At 41.0% G+C, this 22551-nt stretch overlaps 1 protein-coding gene across 1 annotated transcript; it reads right to left on the reverse strand.

The window, feature by feature from the left end:
• Window positions 1-2254: 2254 nt before the first annotated feature.
• LOC135080260 (MAU2 chromatid cohesion factor homolog) lies at window positions 2255-21983 on the reverse strand. Its single transcript, XM_063974946.1, has 16 exons — window positions 21739-21983; window positions 21391-21570; window positions 18887-19009; window positions 18412-18540; window positions 17261-17369; window positions 16026-16190; window positions 14910-15096; window positions 14613-14734; window positions 14461-14559; window positions 14309-14407; window positions 14005-14250; window positions 8748-8857; window positions 5820-5921; window positions 5205-5308; window positions 4453-4655; window positions 2255-2571 (listed from the first exon to the last, which is right to left on the reverse strand). Exons 1-16 carry the CDS (start codon window positions 21961-21963, stop codon window positions 2384-2386), a joined length of 2391 nt encoding a protein of 796 aa, XP_063831016.1. The 5' UTR covers window positions 21964-21983; the 3' UTR covers window positions 2255-2383.
• Between the last annotated feature and the right edge of the window lie 568 nt (window positions 21984-22551).

Here is a 22551-nt window from a genome sequence, read left to right on the forward strand (position 1 = left end):
CTATGACCGTTTCATTTGGCCGACAACCGCTTGCGTTGCGGCGGGCGCGGGAACGGACGCGCGGTGCCGCAGCGGACGGTCGCGGGAAAGGAAGCGACTCCTAAACTACTATATATAAAAATAATATGAACATGGAAAGTTGTAACAATCGTTGCGACTAAAATTAACTCGGGTCATCCGCTGAGACACCCCACTCGGGCGCATACAATACTCAAATGCTACATTAAAATTAATTAACCAGCAAATCGTCAACAACATTCGCTCACTAACAAGTTTACTAAGAAATTATTATTAATAATAAAAAATAATAATAAATATGAGACGTTTTTGTTCTTTCTCAAGTTCATATTTGACACATTATGTACAATTTATTTATCATCAGTCCATACATTTCTGTGAAACCATACAAATCGAAATTCGTCTATATTTAATTTTATTGTGCAAAATAAGACATTATTATGCTCTCTCTCCTTTGGCGACATGTCTTACTTTACGATATCAATAAGCAAGTTACAATACTCGTACAAGTCACTGCTGATTTATGATAGGGAAAGGCGAATTTAGTATACATACATACCTCTATGGAGACAGCAAAACGCAATATTCAATAGACAAATCATGAATACAAGTGAGGAGAATATTACCATGAAAATGGTTGGGATGAATACTAAGATACATAGATTGCAATTTAATTAAACTAACATGTATATTTTAATATTAAATAATTTCTAATTACAATAAATATTGTAACATATATTATATTTTATATCAGCAAATAACAGTGGCAGCATAAGTCATGAATACTATAGTTTCTGATATAAATGAACATATAATATATTTTATATTAGGAAGCTTTGACAATGTGATGATGATCATGAGATCATTGTTATAAGATGAATAACTATAAATTATATAATATAATGACATTAATGAGGATTTGTTTATATAGATAGGGGCTTTCAAAGTAACAAGCAACTGGCCGATGTAATTGTTACTAAAATTAATTTATATTTGACATTCAATTAATTTGTGAAGTGATCTTAATCCCGACGAACTAGTCAGATATGGTTTTATTGTCATACATAACATTTACTATTTTTATCAACTAAATCAACACCTCAAAGTATAATGGAAAATGGAGCACATTATTTGCTTAGGTGATATTTACTCTGAAACGAAGGGACACGCCAAACCAAACATGATGGGTCCAATCATCAACAGTCCACTCAATCTAAAAATATTTTACAGGGTAATAAATTTCGTTAATAAACCCAATAATTTAGAATACTTTCGTTTAGGAATCTCCTTAAAAACACTACAAAATCTAACCATAATACTATCATAGACGCATAGGCGTGTCCCGTCTTTCTACGTCGAAGGCAACCTTTGAATTAACAATCTTACATGACATTCACACACACATTTACAGTTCCCGACATCAGATCATGAAACACAACACGGTTCGCCCGCACTATCACTATCCAAACGTCAGTTAAGTCACTGGCATGGAATATCACTTTCTGGTAATGTCTTTTAATTTAGGCCAATAAAATATTGTACTTGTGCGCCGGTGTTTAGCGACCGGCGTGAGTACTGTTCGTCTGTGCGGCTGAAACGTTTACCCCGACTCTTTTATTTACGTAGACTACAGTGAAAATGATATCTAACAGGGACCGATACGACAATAGGGGGAGTATTGCAACAATCGGGACAGAGTCCCAGTCATAGGGAAGCGGAGTGGTAACACTAGAAATATTTGTACATCGAACGAGGCGGGTTCAGCACTTTGTCACCGGACGACCTACTCAAAACACAACACATTGCACCGTTGCTCACTTCGCGCACTGATATCTCGGTCGTCAGTCACGTATTGCGCGGCCTTTTGCTGTCGCAAGGCTTTCAGGCCCGGCTGCATGGGTGGATCACCGCCACCGGCGCCAGTCGTGGTCGCTACGAGCGAAACGTAGTGTCACGTGGTAATGACGGCGCCTACGCGACGTGACGTCACGTGATTTGGGACGCCTACTCGACTTGATGCCACGTAGGTATGGGCGCTCACTCGACACGGCGCCACGAAGATGAAGGCGTCTATTCGACATTGCTCCACGTAGGTGGGGGCGCCTACTCGACTTGGCGCTGCGTTGGTGGGGGCGCCCACTCGACTTGGCGCCACGTAGGTAGTAGCGCCAACTCGACGTGACGTCACTGGAATTGTAGCGCCTACTGGACTTGGCGCCATGCAGGTGGGGGCGCCAACTCGACTTGGCGCCGTGTAGCTGGGGGCGCCAACTCGACTTGGCGCCTCGTAATTTCGGGCGCTTCGACGCGTCATTCCGGTGTCGTCGCCCAGTCCCCATAGCCCCCGGGGCCTTGGTCTCAGCGCCTAGGTGGCGTGGCTGACGCTGGGCGGCGGCGGCAGCGCGGGCGGCGCGCCGCTTGTCCAGTGCACGAGCGCGTGTTGTGGCAGCTGTGTGGCCTGGAAGTGGTCCTTGAGCAGCGCCTGCGAGAAGTTGCAGTGCATCTGGTACGCCTCGTTCTCGCGCTCCGTGTCGCCCGCCAGCCGGTACAGGTCTGCGATACAATACACAGTAGATTGAACACCGGTTAAAATAAAATCTACTTGTGACATTTATTCATACACTAGCTGATATTCAGACGAAGATCGAAAGTGTCTTCGAGGTGAAATGAATTTCAACGTATATTACAAAACATCTTAAGTGTATCAATGTGAAAAAAATATCAAATAAATGCCTTGCTTGGTGGTAAAAATTCCCAACAGTGGCTGCATGACCGGGGTCATCATGTTATTGCTCTCGCACGAGTTGTTGATGGACAGGAGATAGCATGTTATGTATCAAGAGACTCACCCTTGAGTATAGCGGAGGCCCACAGCTGGACGTGGACGTCTGGGATCTTGCTGGCGAGCTGCATGGCCGGGGTACCCATGTTCATGCTCCCGCGAGTTGTTGATGGACAGGAATACACGGACAGCTCGAGCAGTTAGTGATCAACATACACGGACCGCTCTTGCAGTCAAGAGTCAACAGCTTGAAGCTGCCAGTTATAACTGCTCGAGCAGTTGGTATAACTGCTCAACAAATCACAAACGCGCGCGCCGTGGAATGAAGAAAGTGGGCGGAGGTAACTGCGCGAGAGCTGTCGACAGCTCGAGCAGTCAGTGTATGGCTGGCGACTGCTTGACCGCACGATGAAAATTCACCGTGCTGTCGACCGCCCGAATCAGTTGCAACTGCTCGAGCGGTTCGTGTATGTGCGTCCATAGAACTCTGCAGTTCACTGTGCAGTCGCAGCTTGAAGCTGTCGACCCTGACTGCTTCAAGCGGTCCGTGTATTGCCGGCCGAAGATAATGATGATGGACAGAAGATAGCATGTCGTCGTGTATCAGAGACTCACCCTTGAGTATAGCGGAGGCCCACAGCTGGACGTGGACGTCTGGGATCTTGCTGGCGAGCTGCATGGCCGGGGTCACCATGTTCATGCTCCCGCGAGTTGTTGATGGACAGATGATGATGATGGACAGGATATAGCATGTCGGCATGTATCAAGAGACTCACCCTTGAGTATAGCGGAGGCCCACAGCTGGACGTGGACGTCTGGGATCTTGCTGGCGAGCTGCATGGCCGGGGTACCCATGTTCATGCTCCCGCGAGTTGTTGATGGACAGATGATGATGATGGACAGGATATAGCATGTCGGCATGTATCAAGAGACTCACCCTTGAGTATAGCGGAGGCCCACAGCTGGACGTGGACGTCTGGGATCTTGCTGGCGAGCTGCATGGCCGGGGTACCCATGTTCATGCTCCCGCGAGTTGTTGATGGACAGATGATGATGATGGACAGGATATAGCATGTCGGCATGTATCAAGAGACTCACCCTTGAGTATAGCGGAGGCCCACAGCTGGACGTGGACGTCTGGGATCTTGCTGGCGAGCTGCATGGCCGGCGTCACCATGTTCATGCTCTCCCGCGAGTTGTTGATGGCCAGGAATACACGGACAGCTCGAGCAGTTAGTCAATAATCAACATACACGGACCGCTCTTGCAGTCAAGAGTCAACAGCTTGAAGCTGCCAGTTATAACTGCTCGAGCAGTTGGTATAACTGCTCAACAAATCACAAACGCGCGCGCCGTGGAATGAAGAAAGTGGGCGGAGGTAACTGCGCGAGAGCTGTCGACAGCTCTAGCAGTCAGTGTATGGCTGGCGACTGCTTGACCGCACGATGAAAATTCACCGTGCTGTCGACCGCCCGAATCAGTTGCAACTGCTCGAGCGGTTCGTGTATGTGCGTCCATAGAACTCTGCAGTTCACTGTGCAGTCGCAGCTTGAAGCTGTCGACCCTGACTGCTTCAAGCGGTCCGTGTATTGCCGGCCGAAGATGATTATGATGGACAGAAGATAGCATGTCGGCATGTATCAAACACTCACCCTTGAGTATAGCGGAAGCCCACAGCTGGACGTGGACGTCTGGGATCTTGCTGGCGAGCTGCATGGCCGGCGTCACCATGTTCATGCTCTCTCGCGAGTTGTTGATGGACAGAAATATATGCCCGAGCAGCACTAAGGAGCATGACGTCAGCCGATTCAGGTCTTCGGCGTTCGCCATTTTTAGCGTTTCGCGGAGGTAACGCCTGGGAATAAGTTACAAATTAGTTTCTAGAACACTTCACAAAGGAAAGAAAAAACTATTAGAACACATAATGCTTACAGATCGTATAATATTTTGGAATTTTTAAACCACCTAAATTAGGACTACCGTTTTAAAGTTTACTAGTTGGCGCCATTGTGAAGTCCTGTGACTTGTCTCCTTAGTGGCTAAAACAGTGGCGCCAACTGTTGAGTGGCGTTCACAGTTTACTGAGTACTTAATCAGTAGGAGAGCTATTGCATTCAATAGGGTAGCATCATTGTAGAATAAGGTCCTATCATTCGCCATTGGGTAAAACAGTGGCGCCAACTCTGATGAGCGGCGCTAACTGAGGATTATTCATTTGAAATCAAGCCTTATATCAGTCGTCATCATCATTTCAGCCGCAGGACATCCATTAATGAACCCAAAGATTTCCAGATTGGCAGCGGCCTGCATCCAGCATCTTCCTGCAACCTTTTACGAGGTATCTGTTGCGGACTTTTGAACCGAGTGTATTTTAAAGAAGCACATAAATAAATAAGGAACTCACTTGGCCTCGTTGTAGCGGGCCTGGAAGAAGGCCTGCAGCCCTAGTACGTAGTACGACGCCGCTCGCAGCCCGTGCGCGTACGCCGGCAGCGCTTCGGGCCGCACCTGACACATTATACTGATCATTAACTTTTGTTCTTGGCCGGAGAGTAAAGCGGCGTATTTTCTAAAATTTGTGCTTTCATCATAATCATCATCAAGTAGTTTGGTCTCCACTGCAGGAGGAACATGCTCCTCTCTAATTGAACAGAAGCAAATGGAGAATTCGGCCTACACTTTCCACTCTGGCAAGGAGGGTTGGTGAGGCCAGGAGGAGGAAAATTTGTGTTATATACCATAATTTAAAAAAAAAACCTAATATTATTGTAATGGTAAGTTATTAAATATTAAGAAAAATATTTTTGAATCGGCGAGTATACTAAGCGTAATGAATGAAAATACTTCAACATGCATCTGCACACAAAATTACTTTGGAAACAATGTTGTTGGTGACACATAAATAATGTCGGCATGTTTATGCTGTTAGTAAGTTATGTTATGGAAATGTTTTAGATAAAATAATCATGTAATTAAAATAAATCCAAAATTACAAAAAAGTGTGTTAGATTTCACATACCTGTTCCATGAGTTGCGCCAAATCATTGTCCCTCCTGCCTCGCAAATATACAATAGCTAAGTTGAGTTTCGCAAACATCCATAGATCTCTTTCTTGTGACATCTGCGAATAGAAATGCATAATGCATTACTTTACGAGTCAGTGTGACAATAAATTGTACCTTTGTGTGATTTGAATAACGTCATTGTCAACATATTATTGTAACCTTCACGATTATTCAATCGTCATATAAGTTTTAAACACAAAATAGCCCACCCGCTATACACTACTACTTTTTTATCACCGGAAAATTTTTAACAGGTTATGTAGAAATGTGTGAAAATTATAAAGTAAAAAAAAAAAATTAAATTTTTATAAAGTTAATTTTTTTATTAAATTTTCTTTAGTCCCTATTTTACGCGTCACAGCTGGGCCACTCCGCTGCTCGTTCATTCAGTAGAGTAGTCGTACGCGCTCGCACATTGATCTGTCTGTCTCGCTCACGCCTTGACCACGCTTCCAGTGTTATTATTACTAATTTAGACCATTATAATGCAACATTTCAAGTAATTTTGAGTTCTAATAAGTGTTTCATTACACTTACGTACTTCTTTACGTGGTATTCTGACTGTTAACACTAATTGTAAGTTAATAATACAATGAAATACCTACCTACTGTGAATACGTTACGAATACACACCAATGTGTCGTTACGAGGCTACTACGACTTTAAAAGAAATTTGTAATTCAAAGATCTGCCACAACAGCGGCTTTCAGTGTTATCATCACAGAATAATAATAATGTATTACTTAGCTACCTATCTTAGGCTATTTTTATTGCAACATTTCAAGTAGGTAATTAGAATTGTAATTGAACGCAGGGCAAAGGACGAAAACAGTAATTTAGTAATTACGTAATACGTCACGTTGTATTTCTGTGAGTTTTTAACACTAGTTAATAATAATACCTACTGTGTAACTCCAATTGAGATCGCGCGTCGTTCGTAGTTCGTGAATTTAAGATCCGCCATAACAGCTGAGTAGTGCGAACAGTTTTAGATGGTGGTTTTAGTAGGCGCTTAGGTAAAATAATAAAAATAATTCAACTTTCCCTTCATACTTACCCGGGCTTAGGATCGGCCTTAGGACCGGCAAAATTCAATGCTTTGATAAGCACCCTGCATCGTGCTGAAGTGTGGCTGTCCCGGTACAGTCGCAAAACTGCACTACACAATTTCTCCGGCCAAGAATAATAATGCACGTATCATTAACACGTATTCACGTGAGGTGAATTGGTAAGACAACGTAATAATTGCACGACACTATTGACTTGATTGATACAATGTTAACAAGACACTTCACGACCGATAAAGAGCTCGCGCGCGCGCAACTGACCGACCGCGGCCGGCGGCCGGAAGAGCGAGAGGGCGGCGCGGGCCGCGGCCCCGCGCCGCCCTCTCGCTCGTGGCTCGCGGGTGATAATGGCCGCACAACAAACGTACACCGCCGCCTTTAGGAAGCGTCGGGCCGGCAACGTCGCATCTCTCTCCATAGTAACGGGCGGCCTTGCGTTGAGCGTAAATAGTGCTAGCGACGCGTGTGTCCAAATATTACCAATTTTGGGATGAAATTTTGAGTAGCTTTATTTAACTTTTTTTTTTGCATAAATAGGATCAGTATCAATAACTCATTACCCAGATTTTTTTTTTCCGGTGATAAAAATGTAGTGGTGTATACGTGCAAGACCACAATATTATAGTGGAGGGCAGCGGGGATCAAACCCGTGTTCCTCGGATGACGGGTCGGCCAGTCCGACCTCTTCACTGTTTGGCTATCGTCATGGGCACACCCAGATTCTGCCCTAGGGGAGGCAAGTCATAATAACTAGCCTAGGGGAAAATCCGATTTTTCAAATCGTTTGACATCCTTCCAACTCTTACGTTCTTCTGATTAATTTCGTTGCGGGTCCAATGACAGTTTAACTTTCCCCCGGAACAATCTTGGCCCTCACTGGTAGGGTTCTTATTTGGCGGTCAAGCTGTAGATCCTGGCTACACAGGAGTTGCAGCGGCGGGAACGAGAGTTGGGAATAGTCCCGTGCTCCCATCTGGGCACGCTCATGGCTGTCGTCGAGTTGGGTCGTGTACTCTTAGAGTTGTGTGGTGTACTCATCGAGTTGTGTGGTGTACTTATCGAGTTGTATGGTGTACTCATCAAGTTGTGTGGTGTACTCATCGAGTTGTGTGGTGTACTCATCGAGTTGTGTGGTGTACTCATCGAGTTGTGTGGTGTAAAGCCTGGTCCGTGAGCACGTAGAATTTTGTCCAATGACCCCAAGCTACCCATCCTTATCGCTCGAGCGTAATAGGCTAGTTTAATAAAAAAAAATTTTTAGTCCGTCAACATTAATATAAATAAATATTGGACACGTATATTTTTAATTGTCAATCAAACAAATAATTACAAAGTTATAGTGCGTTGAAGTTCCGCGCGACGTCACAAAGTGCTGCATTTTTACGCACTCACTGACGTCACTGGCCTTTTCTTTAGAACTTTGGCACGCTTTATCTCTTTACATTTTCATTAGTTTTAAAAAGTGAAAAATACGTGTTGAGTAGTTTTTGATAAGCTAACTGACGGACTAATTAAAACTCTTGTTTTTTTACCCAGGAAACATCCCTATTATATTGCTGTCGCGACTGTGCGACGGGCGCCCGCAGTGAGTGTGCGAGCGCGACAGCAACATTATTACGCGCGAGCGATAAGGATGGGTAGCTTGGGGTCATTGGACAAAATTCTACGCGCTCACGGACCAGTCTTTAATCGAGTTGTGTGGTTATATGTCAACGCGAAATTGTGAACTCCGTTAGTTTATAACGCGTGAGATTGTAAACTAACAGTGGGTTAGGTTAGGTCAGATTATTACATCGATATGTGTGGTGTACTCACGTGTATGGCGGTGAGGAACTGCGCCTCGGCGGCCTCCATGCAGTTCATGGACATGGCGTACAGGCCCAGCAGGCAGTGCAGCTGCGGCGTATGCGCAGCCGCGCTGCACGCTACGGAGGAACGGTCCGTTAGTATACAGCGTGAGTCACGTTAAAGTGTACATATGAAAATAGATGAAACTAGACCTATTTTTATCGACAAAAAAGAGATTTAAAAAAAAAAATTATAGAATTTTTTTTTCCATTTACTTATTGTAAAGAAAACGTAATAACTTTTAAACATTATTACTGTTTTTGTTTTATCAGGATATACCGCTTAGTTTAAAAGTTATTACGTTTTCTTTACAATAAGTAATTGGAAGAAAAAGTCTTAGAAATAGAGCTATTCTTAAAAAGTTTTGATATTAATGTAATGTGTATTACTGAACACTGGCTAAAGAAATATGAAAGCTCTTTTCATATAGATAATTATCAGTTAAGTAGCGCGTTTTTTAGGAAGTCGGCCATTCACGGAGGCACCTTAATATTTGTGAATAATAATATCAGATATAAAGAACGCAAAGATGTAGTAGGGCTATCAGTTGAGCGTGTTGTCGAAATTTCCTGTGTCGAGCTTGAGAGTTACATCATTGTATGTGTGTATAGACCCCCTTCTGGGGACTTTGGTATTTTTGAAGCGGCTATTGAGGATGCTCTTAATAAAACTTGTAACAGCAACAAAAAGGTCTTAGTTTGTGGAGATTTTAACGTCAATTTACTAGATAGCTCATCATCATATTCTGTAAGACTACTTTCCCTTTTTAAGTCATTTAATTTGTTTAGTCAATTTAAGGAACCAACTAGAATTACGGAAACCACAGCTACTTGTCTAGATAATATTTTCTCTAGCTGTGTCCCTGACAATAAAGCTGTCATACACAATCTTACGTCAGATCACTGTGGTATTAAAGTAGAATTTATTTGTAATAATTTGAATAATAAAAGTAATAAAAATGCCGTATGTAGACCTGTAACCATTAGTCGTCTAGAACGTTTTAAAATTAATCTTGAAAATAAATTGCATTTAGTCCCGTATGTGCAGGGAGACCCAGATGCTCTTTACAATAACCTTTTCGAATGTATTAAAACCGAACATGACAAAGTTTTTACGGTAAAGCCATTAAAAACAAATACCAAATGTAAGTTTAGTGACTGGGCTACTAAGGGAATATACAAAAGTCGAAATACGTTATATGAACTTTATGGCATGAAAAAGTATAATAATAGTGTATCTTTTCTTGAGCATGTAAAAAAGTATTCAAAATTTTTTAAGAAAGTTTGCTTCATGGCTAAGTCTTTCTATATTCGGGACAAGATAGGGAACGCCAGTAATAAAATAAAAGAAACTTGGAATGTTATCAACCGAGAGACTGGTAAACTAAAACCAAGAGATAATGACTTTTCTCTCAAAGTTCACAATAATTTGATATCTGCAGATAAAGATGTAGCGGAAGCTTTTGACAAATTTTTTGGTAATATAGCTTCAGCAACAACTGCCAACTTAAAGTCATCTCCCTCCGAGGCTGAAGAAATATTGAAAACCCACGTGACACCCTGTGACTCGCACTTCTCTTTTAAACATATTACTCCATTAGATATCACTAAAAGTTTTAATCTTTTAAATGTAAAGAGTACAACTGATATCTGGGGCATCTCTGTCAAGATAGTCAAACACATTATTGATATAATTTCCCCACAGTTAGCGATAATATTCAATAATTGCATAGAGAAGGGCATCTTCCCCGACCTCATGAAACATAGTAGACTAATGCCATTATTTAAGTCTGGTAGCAAAACCGACCCTGGCAATTATAGACCCATTTCTATCTTGCCCGCTCTAAGCAAGATTTTTGAAAAAATCATACAGGAGCAACTTATGATTCACTTTGGCTCTAATAAACTATTTCATAGTGAACAATTTGGTTTTACCAAGGGTCGTTCCACCACCGATGCCGGGGTTGCACTACTTAAACATATCTTCGAGGCTTGGGAGAATTCTCAAAATGCACTAGGGGTCTTCTGTGATCTCTCAAAAGCTTTTGACTGCGTAGAACATCAAACGCTAATTCGCAAACTGCACTATTATGGGGTGAAGGACTCTGCTTTGGATTTAATACAATCCTATTTAAACTTTAGAGTTCAAAAAGTTGATATAAATGGTGTTTTGTCTTCTGGGTCACCTGTGAAAATGGGAGTTCCGCAGGGGTCCATTCTGGGTCCATTCTTGTTTCTTATATACATTAATGATCTACCATATTTTGTTAAGGACTCTTGCGAAATCGTGTTATTTGCTGATGACACATCTTTGATTTTTAATATTGATAGAAGTAAAAATAACTTTGACGATGTAAATAATGCACTAACAAGAGTTTTAAGTTGGTTCACTACAAATAATTTACAACTCAATGCAAAGAAAACAAAATGTATAAAATTCTCTTTGCCTAACGTAAAAACAGTTAGTACCCAAATAGAACTTAATAATAATGCAATCGATCTGGTAGACTCTACTGTATTTCTGGGAATTACCCTGGATTCAAAACTCCAGTGGGGCCCCCATATAGAAACTCTGGCGGGAAAGCTCAGCTCAGCGGCTTTTGCAATAAAAAGGATACGGTCATTAACTGATGTTTCAACAGCTCGCTTAGTCTACTTTAGCTACTTTCATAGCCTAATGTCATATGGAATCATGCTATGGGGCAAAGCTGCAGATTTTGAAACAATATTTATTTTGCAAAAACGTGCGATAAGATACTTGTATAAAATGAAAGCAAGAGCGTCCCTTAGAGAATTGTTTAAAGAAATTGGCATTCTCACGGCCGCTTCACAATACATCTTAAACTGTATTCTATTTATTCAACAAAATATTAACGAATTCAAAAAGAAAAGTGATATTCACCAAATTAACACTAGAAATAAAAATAAATTGGCTATACCCGCTTTTAGACTTAATAAAGTGTTTGCCACTTTTATGGGACAAGGTATCCATTTTTATAACAAAGTCCCTGATAAATATAAAGAGCTACCGTATAATAAATTTAAAGGTATAGTTAAAGATCACATGCTTAAAAAAGCCTATTATACAACTCGAGATTTTCTTAATGATAAGTCATCCTGGGAGTAGGATTATGGTCCTCTCATGCTCGCACTAAAAAGAATTAAAATGAAAAGTAATATTGTATAAACTAATAATAATTTCTCAAATGTTATAGTGTCATGCTTCTCAATCTGGACTGTTACTTAGCTTTATTATTAGTTTTTTTTTAAAGAGATAACTTGGCATTGTCATTCTCACTAAAATGTCTCTGGGGTGGTGGCGTAGTGAGGCGGGTCGTTACATTCCCTCTAATATGGTCGAGTGAAGCGATGGCTGGTTCACTCGTCATGTCTGTGAACAGGCGCTGCTTTCGGGGACTGGTCAATCCAAGTTATTCAAATTTATGTATGCGAGTCATTTCTACTAGTACCTTAATATGTAAGTCTAGATATTAGCACGTCACTACCTTGTTTAATATACCACGCAATCTTGTATACCCATTCTTATGATACACCACACAAGAATGCATGGTAAATTCAGTGAACTGCTCCTGAATCGAATGTACCTACTACTACTATTTCTATTTATTTATATTAACCGGCAGACAGTGGTGACTGAGTTTGTTGCGGCGCTTCTTCTCAGCACTTGCCAAATGTTGGTCTCGAAGCGCTGGTAGGGTAAAAAGATTATGAGACATGTAGAGGCTCCTTAAGAGCATATGACGATTTGTAAGAACTATTTATTAGTCTAAACAAATAAAGAAATTTTGACTTTGACTTTGACTTTGACTTTGAAAAAAAAAATCTAAATTTTTTTTTTTAAAACTAAAAAAATTTTTGGAACTCTTTTTTGTCGATAAAAATAGGTCTAGTTTCATTTATTTTCATATGCACACTTTAACGTGACTCACACTGTATTGTGATAGATTGGGGCGTCTTATGCGGTTGTAATAGTGGCTATTTTACAACAAAAATGTAGTTGGATTGTAACTGTACTTCTTGCATGCATATAGTAATTTTATTGTACTGTCGACTGTAAGTACGTCTATGAAGAGAATATTATTATACTAAAGCCTGGTCCGTGACTGTGCGACGCGCGCCCGCAGTAAGTGTGCGAGCGCGACAGCAACATAATTACGCGCGAGCGATAAGGATGGGTAGCTTGGGGTCATTGGACAAAATTCTACGTGCTCACGGACCAGGCTTTAGAGAGTCACAAGAGACACAACAAATAGCAATGCCGTAGGTGTTAAAAATTTTAGGGAGTTCAAATGGAAGAGGATTATAGACACGAGGTATTAGAACATCTAAACAATGTCTGTAGGCAAAGATCGGCTCGTATTCATCATCATCTCAGCCATAGGACTGAGAGCCATAGTCAGCTGAGCATAGGGCTCCCCCAATGCTTTCCATGTAGCCCGGTTGGTAGTGACCTGCGTCCAACGCCTTCCTGACACCTTTAAACTTGCCTGGTATACGACTTCATCGAATCGAATCGATATCGAACGTCACATTGTCTACTGACCCGTGGGCGCGACGGACAGCAGGTGCAACAGCGATCTCATGCTCCTCGCCGCCGGCTCCACCAGCGCCATGCGAGCCGCCGCGCTAGTGTCACACTGGCTACAGACCATTCTGGGAGTGGGTAGTCAATGCGAAAAAACGCTCAACGGTTAGAATGTGCAGGTGTCAAAATGTCCATACGGACCGGCTGTTAGTGTGGCAAAAAGTATGAACGTCGAAATGAGCAATGGTTAAAATGATCTGAAGTTAAAATGTCTTCGGGTTTATTCGAACAAGTGTCTTATTGTATAATAGCTAACGTGAACACGTGCTTAAATGCATCAAGGTAAAAATGTCCAAAAAAAACGCTTTATGACTGGACTACAAGAATATTGAACATTTTGACATTTAATTTTATTAATTTAATCATGAGCACAATACATTTTATCTATCACACCTTTTGTTGTACTTGTATTTTGTGATGTGTACCATTTGTCACTAAACCATTGTAACTATGGTAATAATGTACATTTTGACACTGGGACTTTTTTCTTTTTTCATACTTTTTGCCACACTAACAGCCGGTCCGTATTAATAATGGACATTTTGGCACCTGCACATTCCAACCGTTGTGCGTTTTTTCGCATTGACTACCCACTCCCAGAATGCTACAGACTACTGACCCGTGGGCGCGGCGGACAGCAGGTGCGCGGCGCGCGCGATCTCGTGCAGCGCGTGCGCCTTGCCGCCGGCCACGAGGCGGCACAGCGCCGAGTGCTCCACTAGAGCCATGCGAGCCGCCGCGCTAGTGTCACACTGGCTACAGACTACTGACCCGTGGGCGCGGCGGACAGCAGGTGCGCGGCGCGCGCGATCTCGTGCAGCGCGTGCGCCTTGCCGCCGGCCACGAGGCGGCACAGCGCCGAGTGCTCCACTAGAGCCATGCGAGCCGCCGCGCTAGTGTCACACTGGCTACAGACTACTGACCCGTGGGCGCGGCGGACAGCAGGTGCGCGGCGCGCGCGATCTCGTGCAGCGCGTGCGCCTTGCCGCCGGCCACGAGGCGGCACAGCGCCGAGTGCTCCACTAGAGCCATGCGAGCCGCCGCGCTAGTGTCACACTGGCTACAGACTACTGACCCGTGGGCGCGGCGGACAGCAGGTGCGCGGCGCGCGCGATCTCGTGCAGCGCGTGCGCCTTGCCGCCGGCCACGAGGCGGCACAGCGCCGAGTGCTCCACTAGAGCCATGCGAGCCGCCGCGCTAGTGTCACACTGGCTACAGACTACTGACCCGTGGGCGCGGCGGACAGCAGGTGCGCGGCGCGCGCGATCTCGTGCAGCGCGTGCGCCTTGCCGCCGGCCACGAGGCGGCACAGCGCCGAGTGCTCCACTAAAGCCATGCGAGCCGCCGCGCTAGTGTCACACTGGCTACAGACTACTGACCCGTGGGCGCGGCGGACAGCAGGTGCGCGGCGCGCGCGATCTCGTGCAGCGCGTGCGCCTTGCCGCCGGCCACGAGGCGGCACAGCGCCGAGTGCTCCACTAAAGCCATGCGAGCCGCCGCGCTAGTGTCACACTGGCTACAGACTACTGACCCGTGGGCGCGGCGGACAGCAGGTGCGCGGCGCGCGCGATCTCGTGCAGCGCGTGCGCCTTGCCGCCGGCCACGAGGCGGCACAGCGCCGAGTGCTCCACTAAAGCCATGCGGAGTCGCCACGCGAGAGTCGCGCCGCTTCGCGCGCTAACCCCGCTGGATTCTTCGCTGCATCCGCTTGCTGGACATAAAAAAAAATTATTTTTTAGTATAGTCTGGTCGTCGAGCACGTAGAATTTTGTCCAATGACCCCAATGAATCCTTATCGCTCGCGCGTAATTATATTGCTGTCGCGACTGTGCGACGGGCGCCCGCAGTGAGTGTGCGAGCGTACCAGAAACATAATTACGCGCGAGCGATAAGGATGGGTAGCTTGGGGTCATTGGACAAAATTCTACGTGCTCAGAGACCGGGCTTTAGAAAAGTCAAGACAAGCTTGGATATTTCCTTAGAAAACCGCGACATTAATAACACAATGCGAGTAGGAAAAAAGACATTAAGAAAAGAAGAAGACCACATCCAGTGTTGGCCGAGTTTGTTAATAACTGTTATTTAGTACCAAATAGTTACTAGTTTTTCCCAATTACATCATCGTCAGATCATTTAGTTCACTACAGAGATTTACAAGAGACAAAAGGAGGATTAGACCAACACTGTATTGACGTGTACACATATTTATCTATTAGGAACTACGCTAAAAGGTGCGCGGGTGCCCCGCACGAAATTATCACAAGTACGGCGCGAACGCGTGTCACAGGTTTCCACATGCGCGCTTACACGTCACAGACATTCATTAAAGGCGCGCGCATACGGGTGTCTTTTGTCACCGTAACAGTATGTCTCTTTATAAAATTGTAAAAAAGAAAGAGAGCCTGTCACGGTGACAAAAAAATGCAATTAACTTATAGCCTAAAAAACGGGTGCAAGAGAAATGAGGCTAGCGTAGTTTTCATCATCTCTATCCACCAAGTGAGATGCAGACCAAGAACTTCCCTGGCTGGTTAAAAAAATAAAAGAAAACAACAACAAAAAAAAAGATTTTCAGTTTTTCCGCCATCACTCACAAAACAAGAACATAAAAAGATTTTTTATTCTCCCGCCAATACTCACCAGTGAGCTTATCGATCTGCGCCAGCGCCTTCTCAGTATACTTGTGCGCCTTGTCCATGTAGCCGGCCTGCGCCGAGTGCATCACCGTCACCAAGTAGACTAGCACGTACAGCTGCTGCCGCGACAGCCACACGAACGACTCGCCCGGCGCGCTGCCGCACACGGCTGCGAGAATAAGCCAGTTACAACACTATTCAGCCGCCGAATGTTCCATTTTTGAAATATAACTAGCGGCACAGAATAATAATAAGTACTACGTACAGAAGTTTTACTTCGCGAAAGTATTTAAAAAATGTATGCTCAATGTCATTAACAATATGGTGTAATTTAGCCTGTCTCAAGAGTAAAGCACCGTTTTGTTAACAAACGTCAGCGATCGGCACTGCGCCGAAGCTATAGGGCTGACTTCGGTAAAATGATGTGACGTGAGGTGCCAAATTGCGGAAAATGGCGGAGGAAATAGGTACATGATTTAGCATGAATTATCTACTTATTTACCTCTCAGTGTCTTGAGGCAACTTATAAAAGGACATTCTGTGTTTTTATTATTATTTAGGCAGTTAAATACTGCACAGTACACCATTTTCTTTATTTTCTTCCATCATACACAAGAATACGAGTGCGTGAGTCAATGTTCGCTCATATGTGAGGCCTTGTCGAATAGTATCCTGTAGGTGGGCCATCGTGCGTGTTTTGTTTTCGATGTAAACTCGCGGAGATGAACAGGCCTGCTAGCGGCTCGAATGGCCCGGGAGGACACTGTCGAGTTTTAGTGAGTAGGCTCCGCCTTTATGGCGGGGACAGTTCCACATAGCGCGCTGGCCGTCCTCACCGCACAGTAGGTATGCGCAAAACATTTCCCGACGGAAAACAAAGTTTAAAAAAAGTATACTATACTTTGCACACATAAAAGCAAAGTCCTTCGATTTTAATATTACGCGTCTACCGTAGTTTTTGATGGCTAAGTCAAGCATAACATGTCTTTTCGTCAGTTCGTTGAGATTACGAAAACTGCTTTTTTTATGTATCCCCCACAATATTATAGAGCTGTGGTTTTCTGAATAAAGAAAAATAAAATAAAAAATAATTGAAATTCATAAGCAATTTTTAAAGTTTACTTTTTTTAATTTTCTTTTATTATTTTAAATAAAGTTGTATTTAAAATAATTAAAGAAAATTAAGTTACAGATAGAACTTCATTGATTTATTAATATACTCTTTTGTAAATAACTCACCATCGTCATCTGGCCACGTGGGAGCCATGATGGTCTGGATGCTTTGCTGGAGCTGCTTCAGGCAGGGCTTCACGCTCTTCACCTGTCCTGCCATCAGGTAGTGGCATACCTGAGCAACAAAACATATTTTATGTAGGTACTGTATAATAAATAATCTTTTTGTTTGTCTCAAAAGAAAGCAGAAGAAATTTTTTCGTGTGATGTACGTCGTAAGACTTAACAGGAAACACTTTGCTGCTTGCCAGCTCTGTTACTTAAACTTGGCTGGACACGCAACCGCGTGTCTAGTTAATTCCTGGGTAAAAAAGCAAGAGTTTGAATTTAGTCTGTCAGTTAACTTATCTAAAAATATACAACAATATTTTTTATTTTTTCAAACTAATGAAAATTTACAGAGATAAAAGCGCGCGCCAAAGTGCAAAAGAAGAGGCACGTGACGTCAAGGCGTGGTGAAAAGTGTAGCACAGTGTGACGTTACGCGGAACTTCAACGCACCATAACTTTGTGATTACTTGTTTGATTGACAAATAAAGTTAGACGTGTCCAGATATGTATTTTTTAATAATAAGTACGATATTGTAACAAAAATGTACCTACAGTCTGATGTGTTGTAGATTTTAGGGATAAAAAGAAGCCATGGCCATTTGAGAATTGTATTATCTACAAGACAACTAATAATAATTTACAGCTGTGATATTTTTTACCTTAAAACATTGTCAAGTATAAATTAGCTGGTACCTAATTATTATCAAAAGCTGAGGTTATCTCTGGATTCATGGACCGTTCTGCATGGTCACACTTTAATTGCTCTATTGTTCTATACTTAGACAATGACACTGTAGGCTCATTGTGTATCTCACAAAAATTAATTTAAATTGACAAAAAATCTAGTAAAGCTTTTTTTTACATAATGTATCTTTAACAAAACTTTTGTATTATCATCACACTAAACTCATATAACATGAGACATACCTGAATTAACTTAAATGTGTTTTAACGCGATACGCGGATAGGTAACATTGTAAAATATTACCTGTATTTGCCTGACGTTTTGACCAGGTTGCAGCGGCCGTGGTCACAGGCTGACGGGTTAAAACCTGTTTAAATTAATACAATTGTGCAACGCGAAAGTTTAAATTAATGAGACATACCTGCAAGACAAGGAAGAACACCTTCAGATACTCCTTCTGGTGGGGGCTCCCTGTCCAGGAGTCAACTAGGTGCCCGGCCTGGTTTAACAGCGGTAACACTTCTTGGATCTTTTTGTCTATTAACAGCAACTGCAAATGCAAATAAGAAGTTTCATCGTAAGCTTTTAATTTAATTAAATAAATTCAGTGTCATTTAACTTTCTATTTCTTTCTTTCTCTAATCTTCAATCCAGATTTAAAAGTAAAACACAACATCGACATTATCAGTCTACACCCAGTGAACTTACTTTTTTCATGCTTTGTTGAATCAAAAATATTTTATTCAATTTTGACCACTGGTAGCACTTATGAACGTCAAATATAGTAAAAAACCTATGAGTCAAATATTAAAAATTAATTTTTTTGACTGAATTACTTTTCTGTAGGTACTTAAATAGTCTTCTAACAGGACTACAAAATATAAATCGATACATACCATTACCCTACTGAGCAGAAATAGTACTCGTGTGTACGCAGCGTTTGATATCTGCGCATAGTCCACACCGACACCGAGCAAACTGCTGGCAACTTCATATTCACGTTCCGTTGCATGGATTTGCTAAAAATTCAAAGAACATTAAATTACATAAATATATCAGTGCCAGTATCAAAATTTCCGATCAGTCACATATTTTTACTGGTCAGAAAATTGTGTAAGACTATAAATAGGGGTAAGGGTATTTCGCCGAAACAGTAAATTTTCTGTGTCCAGGCAGGCGAAGACATGTTTTTTTATATTTATGTGTATAAAACTATTTTTATGGGAAAGTTAATCAAAAGTTTTATTTGTTTTTGCTATTACAATAGCAGAAACTACAAATAATACCGTAGAAAAACTTAATCAAAAGTCGTTTTTCTAATTTCCTTGTTATGTCCATTACTGTTGTTTGCCAAAATGAAGGCACATTATAACAAATTGAAGCGTAATTTCATTCTAATAGCACTCTCTTTATATTTGAGAAACGTTTGGCTATCGGAAAATAAAAACTTTAAATGTCAAATACTTAAAGGAAGGAAATAAAGTGAAGTTAAGTTCTTGTCCGAGTCAAAAGTATAATTTCCCTGGGTCTTCTTTTCGACCATTGTAGTAACGAAACGAAAGAACTTAGAATGTAATGCACTGCACCGTTACACTCGGCCATTTCGTCCCAAGAGGCCATCGAGGCAGGACAGTACTTCGTTGAACAGTTTCGCGACAAATCGCATAAGTAGGTCCCTCCTTGGGTTTTTGTTTACTAAAAAGTCAATTTCTTTGGACGGTTTTTTGCAGCTAAACAATTAATTAATTTTATTGTTTATTTACAAGATGTAATGTCTGTAGGGGTAAACCCATGATTTAAATAGTAAATGCATAGGGTAAATAGGTTTTTGTCTGTGGTGTCTTTTAGGCATAAATCTAATTTCTTTGGCCCTAATTTCCTTGTTTTCCGTGGCATAAAAAGGCCTAGGAAATTATAAAAGACCATTTTTAATTCGGCGTAAAGTCAAATTTTGAGTATTTCTTTATTGGAATAAGTTTAAAATTTACATTTTAAGAAATGGGTATCAGAATAGATATACAGGGTGTTAGGTAAATGGGTATATGAGCCGACACTAGCCCATGTTAACATGGTCATATAAATGGTATGGTGAAGTCAGAAAATTGATATCTTCATTTTAATTATTTTATTTTTCATACAAATCGGATTTTATAAAATTTATTTTGTATGAAAATTAAAAAAATTAAAATGATGTTATCAAATTTTTGACTTCACCATACCATTTATATGCCCATGTTAACATGGGCTAGTATCGGCTCATATACCCATTTACCTAACAGCCTGTAGAACAACTTGTTTTTAACTCTTAACTCAATCTACTGAATTTATCTTCCTTAGTTGTGTAAAAAGGTCGTAATGATACAATATTCATTGGTATGTTTGCTTGCGAAGGTACACAAAAATGGGTGGAACAAAAAAAAAGCAAACCTCAGAAGAAAACTTAGAGAAAAAAATATTTATAATAATTTCCTTGGCTACCAAAAATTCATGACCTTATAACTTTGTTTCTAAAACGAATTATGACACCCATTTTAGATATATTAGCTTAGTTTTTGTTACTTAATACAATGGGAAACTAAAAATAGTTAAAAACAAAAATTTATTTCGTACCAAGGAAATTAGGCAAAATTGACCATTTTTGGCGAAATACCCGTAAGTAAACTGATTTTCTCCTTTTTTTCCAATTTAATTTTCTAATTGTTTGGTTATGAATTTTATAAATAAAATTTATCCATACAGGAACTATTTATTTTAGTCAGTAAATTGATTGGTAATCACAATAAAATATTTTTCCAGTCCGAAAGTTTTTTTTATAGATTTTTGTATTGACCTAAAATATTTTGAAAGTATGTGAAATTACAATTTTAATTGCAAATGAACATAATGTCCACTTTAGGAGTCAATGCTATGATATTATCTGTAAGTACAATAAATGAAGTAGGTATTTATAGTATTTATCTGCATAAATTATTTTAAAATGTCTGGAGCTTTTAATTTCATGTACATCATTAGAATTAATTTCAGGTATGTTTTTAAATTTTAATTAGCTTAGGTCATTGATTAACACTAATAAGCAATGAAAACAGCTGATTAATCATAAATTATAATAAAAAGAAAAGGTTTGTTTTTATGGGACTTTTACACATCTATTTTGGAAGTTTTATACAGTTTTGACAATAAATTACTACCTATCTATTCATGGTTTATGAATGATTAATATTATAATAGTAGTAATTAGAATAAAAATCTACAAAAACAAATTTAAAATGACCATGGCGGCAGTGGGAAAATTCCATGTTATCACAATCATTGCATTTGCATTTTATGATGTCAATAGCCACAATCACTTGTCATGTATATTTATTTAGCAATGTCCTATAGAATATAACATAATACTTACTGCCAGTTGGAATATCAGTCTACAGTGCCAGTAAACACTGTGTTGTGACAACTCAATCGCTTTCCGTAGAATAGGTTTGGAGTGAGTGGGGTGGCCCTGCTGCTCAAACAACTCGGCCAGCACACTCGCAGCCTCGAACTTGACATCGTCGAATCCATTGATAGTCTGAGACAGGCACCACTGCAACCAAAACACCATACTGACCCATTTCTACATCATTGTTTACATTCATGACACTTCCCTTTCACAAGACTCAGGACAATTGGGATATATCCAATGACTGCAAGGGCTAACACTCCTAACCACAATAGACACTTCGAAATCCACAAATAACAGAAAAAAACTTACACTCTGCTCTAAATGCGTCCTCGCTAAGTCGATGTTTTTAGTGTGTGTCAGAAGGATATTACCGAGTTGTAAATGAGTTCGGGCCTCCACTCTTTGAGGTGGTTTGAAATTAAACACGGCTTGTAGGCATTGAATACAACTTTTTATGTCAGGAGGATTTGATGTACGGAAATGTTCTGCTAAACCAAGTAAAGAAATATACCAAGCGTCCTGCGTTGACGCCATTTTGACATTTCTGATTGGAGGGAACGGTGTTGCAAGCAATACACTATCAAAATCTACTAAATTCTACTAAAAAAGCTTCAATACTAAAAATGGTAGCTTCTATGAGCATTATAAAGTTTTTTTTTATGGAGGGAGGACATGCCTTAAAAGAATTTCGATTTTTGTCTGATCACTTGTCCGTTCGGTTCTTAGGAGTTAAGCGGAGTTATAGAAATGAAACCTATTTTTTTAGGGTTCCGTCCGTAGTCTTGTCTGTCTGTTCTGGCTACCGATTGCGGTAAAATTTTTCATCTGCAAGTGCAACGCGATTGACGATGAAATACTTAAAATATTTTAACACGGAACCCTACACGGTTTTATTTATTTATTTAATTTTTAATAATAAGTCTTATTAGATAAAACTGGAAAAAAAATATCCCTAATAAAATGAAGTACCACTTTTTGTGTTTTTTTTTAAGTTAAAAAAATGTGATCTACACGATACGATACGATAGTGGAAACCAAAAACAATATTATTCAATTAGAATCGAATAAAAATATTTGCCCATCAGCACCATGTCCCATCACTATAATCAAATAAATGTCAGA

The sequence above is a fragment of the Ostrinia nubilalis genome, chromosome 17 (genome assembly GCF_963855985.1).
Source record: "Ostrinia nubilalis chromosome 17, ilOstNubi1.1, whole genome shotgun sequence".
Lineage (NCBI taxonomy): Eukaryota > Metazoa > Arthropoda > Insecta > Lepidoptera > Crambidae > Ostrinia > Ostrinia nubilalis.